Source organism: Halyomorpha halys, unplaced genomic scaffold (genome assembly GCF_000696795.3).
Source record: "Halyomorpha halys isolate HHAL.00 unplaced genomic scaffold, Hhal_1.1 Scaffold119.1, whole genome shotgun sequence".
In the NCBI taxonomy this organism is placed as follows: domain Eukaryota; kingdom Metazoa; phylum Arthropoda; class Insecta; order Hemiptera; family Pentatomidae; genus Halyomorpha; species Halyomorpha halys.
The window spans coordinates 467,446-479,115 of record NW_027106557.1 but is presented as its reverse complement, the minus strand read 5'-3'; the positions used below and the strand labels follow the sequence as shown (position 1 = coordinate 479,115).

The 11,670-nt window shown below is 33.5% G+C and overlaps 1 protein-coding gene across 4 annotated transcripts in view; it reads left to right on the top strand.

The window, feature by feature from the left end:
• The window catches only part of ASPP (Ankyrin-repeat, SH3-domain, and Proline-rich-region containing Protein), a 605,823-nt gene that overhangs the window by 236,577 nt on the left and 357,576 nt on the right, over positions 1–11,670 (top strand). Inside the window, exon 1 of one of the 4 annotated variants that reach the window (XM_067044944.1) lies at positions 4,679–4,778. The exons of the other annotated variants lie outside the window; for them this stretch is intronic. Coding sequence (XP_066901045.1) covers positions 4,689–4,778 — 90 coding nt within the window. The 5' untranslated portion in view covers positions 4,679–4,688. Of the gene's footprint in view, positions 1–4,678; positions 4,779–11,670 lie in introns of those variants that run through there. 4 annotated transcript variants of the gene reach the window in all.

Sequence of the window (11,670 nt, the reverse complement as noted above, 5' to 3'; positions counted from 1 at the left end):
TTTTGTGCCTCCTTGTGTCCACAAGAGCAATAGTAAAAAACCTATCCTGAACTCCTTAACAATTGTTTTGTATTAATTTTCGAGCTGGTTTTAATTTAATTTTGACTCAACTTTCTTCAATATGTTATATCCTTATTACGTTTTTAATTATACACGAGTGTGATGAAATGCCCTTCCTGAGCAGGTAGGAGGTACGTGAGAACTGAATTAGGGGGTTAAATTACCCTGATGTAAGATAATGGGTTCAGGTAAATGGCTGCCATAGCATTTAGGGGTTGTTTAGTCCCCACCCTCTATATCTAACATTTATATGAGCAGCATCAGCGCTCTCCCTTATCAAGGTGGCTGTAGGCTCAGCCTATCTGGAATAATTAAACGATAACCGTAATCTACGAGTACAGCAGCCCGTAAAACGTACATCTGCAAATAATTTTAAAAATTAGTTTTTATTACACAACATTATAGTACTAGAGCCCAAGAGGAGGAAAAAGGCAGTTATCTCACCCCAATTGTTGATTACTTCGATGAAAACTATGTATAATTACTAGTCAAAATTAACGAGTCTGCCAAGTATAGGTAGGTAGAATAAAAAATGGCGGCTATTTGAAAGCTATAAAAAAAATTTAATTTTTCATTCGGAGCTCTATATCTTAAAAAGTAGGAACAGCACAAGAAAACCTAAGAGAACGTCATTTAAAGATGAGCAAATTTGCTAAAATATGAGCCCTAGAGTTATTTACGTTAAATGGTTCTCGAGATATTTCATAAAAATGTTGTTTGGGACGTACTGAAAGATCAGTAGTTAGTGAATTTATTTTGAAAAATTTTTGTCTCAAAAACCATTTGACCTATAGATGTCTATTAGCACTCAAATTAAAGCTAATTTAATGAGATATAAAGTAGTTTATGATGTTTATCTTCGTAGGAGTAACAGCTTTCATCAAATTTGCTAATGTAAATTGATTTATAGTTGTCAAACAAATTTATATTCATATGTGAATATCATAAAAACAAATACCCCTACGAAGATAAGTGTCATAAATTACTTTATAGAACGTTAAATTTCCTTTATTTTGAATATTGGCAGACATATGTGCGTCTTATGGATCTAGAGATATATTTTTTCAAAAAACTTATTTTGTCAAGTATCATAAAAACTACTAGTTCTACCAAAATAAACATTATTAACTAGTTTATAGTAAACTTAACTAGCTTTAATTTGAGCGCTGGCAGACATCTGTACGTCAAATGGTTTCTGAAATGAAGTTTTTCATATATCAAACTTATTGTCCTAATAACTATAAATCAATTTATTTTAGCATATATCATGAAAACTACTATTCCTACGAAGGTAAAGTTCATAAACTTCTTTATAGTCCATTATACTAGCTTTAATTTGAGTGCTAATAGACATCTGTACGTCGCATAGTTCCTGAGAAATAGATTTCTCAAAATAAATTAACTAACTACTAATCTTTCAGTAGATTTTTGAGACATTTTGCTTTTTAAAAAGCTTTATTTCGAGAACTATTGGAAGTAAATAGATCTTTTAATGCTAATATTTCAGCAAATTTACTCTTCTTTAAGTAATGTGCTCTCTAAGTAATGTGTTTTCTAGTGTTGTTGGTAGTTCTTAAGATATAGAGCTCCGAATGAAATTAGTGTTTTTTTAGGTTTTGAAACAGCCGCCATTTTTTATTCCCCCTACCTATACTTGGCCGACTCTTCAGTTTTGACTAGTAATTATATATAGTTTTCATTAAAGTAATCAAAAATTGGGGTGAGATAACTGCCTCCTTTTCTTCCCGGCTCTTGTACTATTACGTAGTTGGGGCGGTTCCCAGGTTGTACCGTATTGGTTGGCCGGAGTCTTACTGTACGGTAGAGATGGGGCAAAAATTAGCTATATATGAAACTAATAACTAAAGTTGCCATGGATACGAGCCTTATTCATTAATGAACCATTGATAAATAAATATCGTTTCCATGGCAATTTTTAGAGCACTCTGTTCTATGGTACGCTTTTGGTGCATAATTTATTTTTTTTCAATATTACGTATTTATTAGGATCCAGTGTTTAGGATTTAGAGATGAAAAACCTAAAAAAAAAAATTAATGGAATAAGTTGTTTTTAGTTACTAGATGAAATTAATAAGCTGTTTCGTAACTGTTTTGGATCGCCTCAAATATGCTTTTCCATTTCAAGTTTGGCTTCATGTGTATTTACTGTACCTCACTTTTGGGCAAAATTGAAAAATAATGGTTTTTGTTTACGGTTTACGGCATACTACTTTCCAAATAAATACGTTTTGGTACTGATTTGACGTAGATTTTTATATTGTTAAATTTCTTAAATCAATAAATGAAATGGACAGTCAGTGCGGGTTTTAGTACTGCCAGAAATGCGTGTACTAACACTCTTGTATGTGTCAATGAGATGGACTTCACACAGCGGACTCATGTAGTGTACTGTTTACTGGAAGAAGTATGAAATGTAATAAGAAGTAAGAAAATTTTTAGAAAGGTGTTTCTGCGAAATTTGAATTACCATAGTTTTTTTTAACCGATTGATGAATTAGCTGTTAGTTTATTTCATATGTTCCTTAGCTACAGGTGGGGAGGTGGACGGGACAGCAATAGACAATACTATTTTTTTATTATCTGTTAATTAGCAATTAGAAGGGATTAAGGTATACTGTTTGTTCCATCCCTCTCTTCATTAACTTCTTATATCGTTGAAATTCATTACGGATTGGTAGATATCTTTCAGCTTCTTCATTTTTTCTTCTGTTTTATAGTTGGTCCTGGAGGAAGTCTATACCTCTGAGTGTAATAAAAAAAATTTTTTTAAATTTATTTACTGGAATTTGCTGTATTTACATTGCATTAAAATAGATCCAGTAAATTTGTTGTTAGATTATAATAGTATGATACAGGCTTGTAGAGAAACTACCCATTAGTAGCACCCTAATAACATTTCTACTTTAGAATGTCTCCGGGCCATCTTCTTTTCAGACGTGGAGTGTTAGGGACGAAAGAGAAAGCAAGGTTAGAACCTAGTGGGTTTGGGTGATAGGGAAATTATAATGGAAGGATTGATATCTGGTTAGATCGGTTACCTATTATCATTAAGGTCTTTATGGATGGTTTATTTGTGACAAAGTAAGGAGCATTGAGGATTTAACGTAGACGAAAATAGTAAAATAGTTATTTTAAATTATGCCATATTGATGTAAATTATCATAGAACTGTTGACCTTGAGGGAGAGTGGTTACAGCTTCATCAGCTGACGTGAGCAAAGAGGTTTTGTAAAATGGATTCGCCACGGCCACAATTATCTCCAACATGTTTATTTCATTAAAGAGATATCGATTATCGTGTAACATTATAATAATATACAGGTTAATTATAAAGCCTGATGTTAATTATAATACTCAAAGGGTGGGAGGAAGGCTAATATTTGTCATTGTAATTATGAATCGGAGCCGCTAATGAATGGATCGATTTAAGGCTCCATTCAGCTCACTACTCGATGCCATCGTCTTTATCTTCTTCCGATAATAACTTAAAATGTTTGTCTTTCCGATATTTCTATCAATCATATTTTATTTGGAAAGTAGAGTTGAGGAAAAATAGGCGGTTGGATTTATTGAAGTGCATATTCACCAGCCGAGGAGTGTGGCTAACAAAGGCTCGTTTTGGTTTATTTGATATCAACATCTTATTTACATAAATGCATATAAAATTATATATTGTTTAATTGATTAATCACATTTAACAAAAAAACTAGCGGAAGCCTGTAATGATGAAATTGGTTCTGTAGCTTCTGATTAAATGCGAAAGTTCCGGTATAATTACTTTTAGTGGCTTACATAATGTTTTTGGGATACTAAACATGAATCTCAAGTTGTCCAAAAATATTTTTTGAGCAATGTGAGCAAGTGTGAACACTGAAGATCATTTTTTTTTTTTTTACCTTTAATTTCCAAAGTAAGCTTTTCACGCTAAAGCCTGGTCCCATATTAAGATAAAGATGATAATCACCTACGGTTCATCTTGTTATAATTTTGATGCTATGAAGATTGAGATCCTTCAACGATTTGTAGATCCGGAATCACCTGAAGAGATAGAGGAAGTCATCATTCAACAGATTATGAATGAAGAAACTGCTATGCTCACAAAGTATATATCTTGAATTATATTTATTGTAAGTAAATTAACAACTTTATTAAAGCTAAAAATACTTTATTAGCCATAAAGAGATGAAATATTTGTGAAGAACTCTAATAACATTTCAACATTAGGTTTCGTGGCTGTCTTCTTTTTAGGCGCCTCAGTGGAGTATCTGGAATTGGGGGGGAGAAAAATAAGGAACTATTAGGTTTGGATGGTTCGGCTACATATGGGACATTGAGACCGTTATGAATGATGAATATAGGAGATACAATAGTTTTTTAAGTCGCAGATATGAGGAGAATGCGGTGTGTAATTTATACAAAGTTACCTTCAATGGAGTTCTGCCCCTGCCCAAGTTGCAAGTTGCCTTAGTTGACATTGCCCTTTGTTGACCCCGAGGTAGGGAGCCAAAGAGAGACACGATGTAGGAAGCAGACGGAGCCCTGAGGTGAGTGGCTGTCTATATTAAGAGGCGCGATGATAGCGGTGGGGGGACGGAAGACACAGCAGTGATGGAGTGCGAGGACAGCGCGATGGTCCTCGTTGACTGCTCGCCTATCGCCAGGATGGTCCGGGCCCTCAAGTACGCCGGCTACAGGAAGGTCAGCCCTATTATTAACCTAAGCATAATAGTCATCTTCCCCCCCCCCCCGCTATAAATAAGCAACTACAAAAATAACTACTTTTTTGTGTTGAGTCTCTTCTATCTCAGGAATGCTCAACAAAAGAAAAATGAGTAAATATGAGTTATATTTCTGAATTCTGTTCTTGGATTTTTGTCCCCTGTTGGTAGCATAATGATATTGTTAGAATTACAGTTGTCCTCTATATAGTCATATCTCCTCGACCAAAAATTAACATATTAAAGCTATTATAGTGAATTTATTTCCAGGTCTATGAACATATAATAATAATTGTTTTCCAAATTTATTAACGTTTGTGATCATTGCTCCGTTCTCATGGATCGTGATGTTACAAAGCCTCAAGCCTTCCTCAAGAAACGTTAGAATGTTTCAGATCGGACCAGTTCGATTGTGTCCAAGATTTTCTTGTAATTGTTTAGCTCATTTTGTTTCTTCTTTTATAATTTTAACTCAGTTATCCGCCTATGTTTATTTATGCTGTGTATAATTTATTTATACTTAGTTAATTGTACTTTTTATTATTAATATTTTTTATTTTTAATTAATATATATCTGGTATGATTGTCCCTAATGCCTGTTGCCCTTGAGCTTGGCAGAATTTATTATTCCTATAAAAGTTATTTTAAAAAAATAAATAAAAGTTTATTTCCTGAAATTAGTGTGCTCTAACAAATAAACTCTTTCGCTTTCAATATTATCTGTAAATATGGATAGATTTTATTATGGCTAAACCTTGTTGAGTGTATTTAGTTTAATATGATTCAGTTTAAATTTGATAAATAGGTAGAGTGGTTTTTGTGGTTAGTGGAAAATTCAGCCTTTTCATTATATATAATAATATGATATTACATAAAAATAATATCTGTTGTATCTGTCATAATAGAAGATATGTTGGCTCCAATTGTATGATTTTCCGTACAGTTGTTTTGTTCAGTTAAAAAAAAACAATGTTGCTTATTTACTAACAAAATCATAATGTTTCCAGTGAAAATCTAGTTACTCCGCGAGGTGTGTAGTTTTCCAATTGTACAAAGAATAATATAAAGTGAACGGGTTTCCATGAGAACTTTCCCAGTGTAGTTTTAACAACTTGGTGCGGTGCGAGCACTAATTTTTACTTAGTGCCCTCCGCCCCTTACTATGAGTTAAAATTAAAGCTGTCTGCTTTGAGGGCAGATATTTCTTTATTATTCACTGTTCTAGTCTTTCCCACAACTAATTTCCTATTGAAAATACTAAGGATGATTTTTCAATTGAAATGCATGTATATAGCTTAAATGAAATGACTATTTAATTACTAAGGAGATGAGAACATTAATCAGACTGGCGAAACGGAAAAAGCCATCGCACGTGCTGGCTGTAGCATTATAATCCTCTTAGAAAAGATCTTTTATTGAAGCACGTCTCCATTACTTTTTACGACTATATAACTAATTTTTTTTTCTAAAAGCTCTGGCTTTTGTAAAGATATAACTAATCTACATTACATTTTTTATTTTTGGTTATGTATTTTCAACATAATAAATATTTCTCTTCTTCTAAAATCAAGTTAATTATAAAATGCTCTCATAATTTATATTTACCAATTACACATTATTAATAGAAACATGAGATGGTAATTATTTCAAATGAACAACATTGAAGATAATTTAAAAGGACATTTCTTTTTTAAATATGTCATTTTTAAGCCTTTCGATATTATTTCAATAAGACAAAGTTATGCATGCCTAATGTTTAGTCTAAGTCTTTGGAGCCATTATTGAGATTTTTTTTTATTCCTAAAAAGTGTAAAATCTTTTCTATTTATCTAACAGGGCACTTGCGTTCGGTGGCTGTGACATCCCATTCTTATTGCCGTCTTAACTATATGAATTCAGTTTTGTGACTTCTCTTCTTTAGTATTAAGTTGTACGTTTACACACGCATCATTTTGCGAGATTTGGTTATTTAGACTCTGGGACCTCAAAATGCGTGTATTAACATATCTAATAGCAGAAGGGGCCGTGTTTGACAAATGTGTGTCTAGAAAATTACGTTTGCCTATCTTTAAGTAAACGTAGTTGAGGGAATCCGATGAAATTGATGTCACAACTATTTGACATAATTTTCATTCTTTCATCCAAATTTGAGCCAAATCTGCAGGGCCGTTTTCAAAACATGTTTTATGGCTAACTAGTCACTGTTTGATTATGCCTCACCACGAAATTAACTAACAATAAAAATAACATTTATTCCTTCAAGTCTAAAATTTCGAATTTTCGACGAGTGTAAAATTTCCATTTTTTTCATTCCCTGCATTTAGTGAGGGGACAAATAATATAAAGTATACTATTCTTTGGGGAGGAGCTTCTCCCTCGTTAAGTTAGGGAAATATGAAGTAGGGTCCTTTACCTTGGGGCCACGGTGTAAATGTTGTCATAAACTCAAATGCGATTGACCAACCGCCACAATTACTGGTGGTAGTATAAAGGATTTTTATGGGTGTATACACAATATGCACAGAAATGTATTAACCAAGCCGTTGTGTCCTTGTGATAAATATTCACTGATTGGCTAAGCGTTGCATGATTGGACGTGACCCAGCGATGGAGTGCATGGCATCACAATGATAAGAACCTCTGCTGCAGGCTGACATTCTACAGCTCACCCCTACTGATAACAGTTCTCATCTTATTGGGCTCCGAATTAATAACATATATATAACAATATTCTTGGTGGGTTCTTTAATTAGGTATCTTTGGCGATGTGACCTCACTACCAAACAAGTATCGAATAGCCTCTACTCATTATTGTCACTACATGTTACATAGGGTGGGTCCTAGAAACGTCTGCTAAACCATGGTTTTACGTCAAGCAGACCGAAGCATAGTTGGGAGGATCGCATCAAGACTAAACTGGTAGATTTGGTTTGAACGGACGTTACAGGACGGATGTATAAAATAGGTGGTATCAGCATTGAACCTTCGGGTTTATCATCATAATTTCACCCATAATACGGAAAAGTGAGAAATTAAATTGTGAAAAAAATATTAATCTTGGAGGACAATTTTGAGTTTTATTATCTAGCGATATTTTGTACGAACATCGTTGACCCAGGCTTGGATTTCATTTAAACAATGTTTCCGGTTTGTATCTGTTGTTAGGAAGCTAAATCAAACCTAGGGTGACAGAAAAAGATTTTTTTTTCCCTTAATATAATAATATTCCCTTAATATAATAATATTCCCTTAATATAATAATATTCCCTTAATATAATAATATTCCCTTAATATAATAATATTCCCTTAAAGGGCCCCTTAAATCATTGGGACTGGTTCAGGTTGCTAAAACAGGTAATTTAGTAACGTTGATATTTATTCAATATACGCATTGATGTCTTTCTTCAAATGGAAATTGAATTTTGGGCTGTTTCTGTACAAAATAATATAAACGATTTTTCTTGGAATTTCTGGAGAGCTGTATTCCTAAAACTTAATTGAACATTTTGGTGCCCTGAATGTTCAAATGGGTTCTTATTTCCACAGCTAACTGGACCACACCTAACTAAATGGCTTAATCATTATCTAAATTGAGAAAGTATTATTTTCACCTTCCCTTGCCACAGGTGTGCAGCAGCAGTTTACATATATACATATTCTTCATCTAACTACTGGTAATGAATCAATTTACAAGTTTAATGATTGATGTGAGGACCCACTTTGCTTCCATCCCTGATTGATCGGTGTGGAAATATTCCTCTTGCGCTTGTCATCCAACCCCGGTTCCATTCTTCTGTGGTGTCCTGGAGAAAGATTTTGCATTTACTTGGGCTCTCATCGATGCTCACCTGAAGATTTGCTGGCAGACCTGCTGAGCCCTCTCTCTTGAATTTAAACATTATCATTTCTTCCTGCAGGAGAAGGTCAGTAGGTACCACTCACTCCCACTAAAACATGCACCGCCTCATCTAACTTCCTCATTGCTGCCAGTAAAGCCTTGGTGACTTTAAGCAAAGCTGTCCGTTGGATCGTCTCCAATCTTCTCTTCTGCCAGTGCGAAAGATTTCAGTTCCAGGCAGGGGGCATACCTCAGAATACCCACTCCTTTATATATGGTCATTGTCGCAGGGTATGTGAGGCTCCAGAAGGCGCCCCCACACGACTAAGATCGTTCAAGGATTGGCCAGCCTATTTCCCAAGTAATCCGAGTAAGGTGTCAGGTAAATCCTTTTCCAAATCTTACGCCAAAGTAAAAATTAAGAAAATATTCAATCATATTAATTATATTCAATCATGATAGAATATTCAATCATATTAATTATATTCAATCATATTAAAATTAACAATTAATGTTGAACCCTGAGGTCGCAGCGAAGGTGTAACTGAACTTGCAGTGGTGGCTCCTTCTGTTCCATGCATGGAATATGTTAAAATTACTGTTTGAGGCCCGTAGTTCCTCATTGACACAGGGCTCCTCGGGCTCTGATCAAAGATGGCCATAAATTCAATTATTATTGTTCATTTACATAATTCATAACACTAAATAAAACACACATTAAACAAGTCATTAAATTAAATTTCAGATTATTGGCTATCACAAATTTATATTCCCAGCAACAGTTCATGATTTATAATCTTCATTGATGGAAATTATCAGGTGTGACAGACTATTATTCTTAAGATGTTGCCAATATTTGTAATGCTTGCTTTTTTTATTATAACATTTTGGTGAGATTCATTACTCTACTTGGAAATTTCATTAAATTAGTGTAAGTCACAAATATAGTTTAAAAAAACTAAACATTGAACGTTGAAGTACTTACGTAGAGTGAACAAGGTTATAGCCCTGCCCCGTATAAGAAATAATTAACGTGTGCGCAACAGGTTAGTTCCGTAACGGGTTTGATGTCACAGTAAAACTTAGATTAACCGCCATCACAGGGATCGACAACGTGACGGTCAATTGAATTGACGGATGATATCAATATCAAACATTAGGAAAGAGCAATCAATTGGCTCCAAGTTTAAACCCAATTGCTTTATAAAACACTTTTTTTAAACTGATTTCGACAATCGAAAACTGACGAACTGTTGGATTTTGTCAGCATTTAGTATTCAGTATTTTATTCGGGTCATTTTCGAACTAAATGTTTTTAATTGTAGTCAGCCATGGGAAAACTGATTAGCCAGAGGAAAGAAAACTTATTTCACCCCACTTTTTAATTACTTTAATGAAAACTGTTTAGTTAGTAGTCAATATTAATCACTTTATTAGTAAATATCATGAAAACAACTGGTCCTACGAAGATGGACATCTTAAACTACTTTATAGTACATTCATCCAACTTTGTTTGTTGTTTGTTAGTTTTAAAGGGCGTTTAACAGCCTGGTCATCAACTCCCGTTGGTTGTTGGCTTTGGTAAAGCCTAGTTGTGACGCACTGTGAGATTACATTACAGTTACATTGTACATTTCTGTGAGATTTGAAATATTATCTAGCTAGGCAATTATAATTTGTTTAATAATCGTTACGATAGTGGAAAGGATGAGATTCATCCAACATTTGAACGCTAGTAGACACATTTACGTCGAATGGTTCCTAAGATATAGTTTTAAATAAATTCACTATCTACTGGTATTTTAGTATATATTTTATGAAATGTTCCTTTTTAAATAAAAATTTCTCCGATACTATTTAATGTAAACAGCTCTATTTGGGCTCATATTTTATCAAATGTAAATAATACCATATTAGGTTTTTTTTTAGTATTAATTTAAATTTAAGAGATATGGAATTACGAATCGAAATTTTTTTTCTCGAAAATACCGTCCTAATGTTCCGTTACGAGGGAGCTTTTACTTGTTTATAATGTTAGTAGTCAATATTAATCACTTTATTAGTAAATATCATGAAAACAACTGTCCCTACAAAGATGGACATCTTAAACTACTTTATAGTACATTCATCCAACTTTGTTTGTTGTTTGTTAGTTTTGAAAGGGCGTTTAACAGCCTGGTCATCAACGCCCGTTGGTTGTTGGTTTTGGTAAGGCCTAGTTGTTCCATAGTCATAGCTTTGGTATGGTGTACTGATCCGCACCAGTGAGACTCATTTCTGTGAGATTTGAAATATTATCTAGCTAGACAATTATAATTTGTATAATAATCGTTAGGATAGTGGAAAGGACGAGATTCGTCCACCTTTGATTTGAACGCTAATAGACACATTTACGTCGAATGGTTCCCTAGATATAGTTTTAAATAAATTCACTATCTACTGATATTTTGGTATATATTTTATGAAATGTTCCTTTTTAAATAAAAAATTCTCCGATGCTATTTAATGTAAACAGCTCTATTTGGGCTCATATTTTATCAAATGTAAATAATACCATATTAGGTTTTTTTTTAGTATTAATTTAAATTTAGGAGATATGGAACTACGAATCGAAATTTTTTTTCTCGAAAATACCGTCCTAATGTTCCGTTACGAGGGAGCTTTTACTTGTTTATTATGTATGAAGGAGTTACGACTTTTCTGTTTCTCCGGAACTTACAGGAATGCACTGAAGGAAGTATAATTCACTAATAAACAAAGTTAGTTGAAATGCTGAATAGAAATTCAAGTGGAATGCAGTATACACGAAGACCCTTATTTATTGGCCTAGTGTATCGGTACTGCTGTGACCGAGCAGCGGTCTTATCTTATCTGCTTGAGGTTTTGGCATCGTTTATTTATTATTCTATCGACATTAATCAGTAGTATATACAAAAATTAATAATATGTAGAAATAATAATATGTTTTTATTAAAGAAACTAATGTATAAATTTGAGAGCTTCAATAAGGCGCTCTGGTGGATTGGAGCTGAAC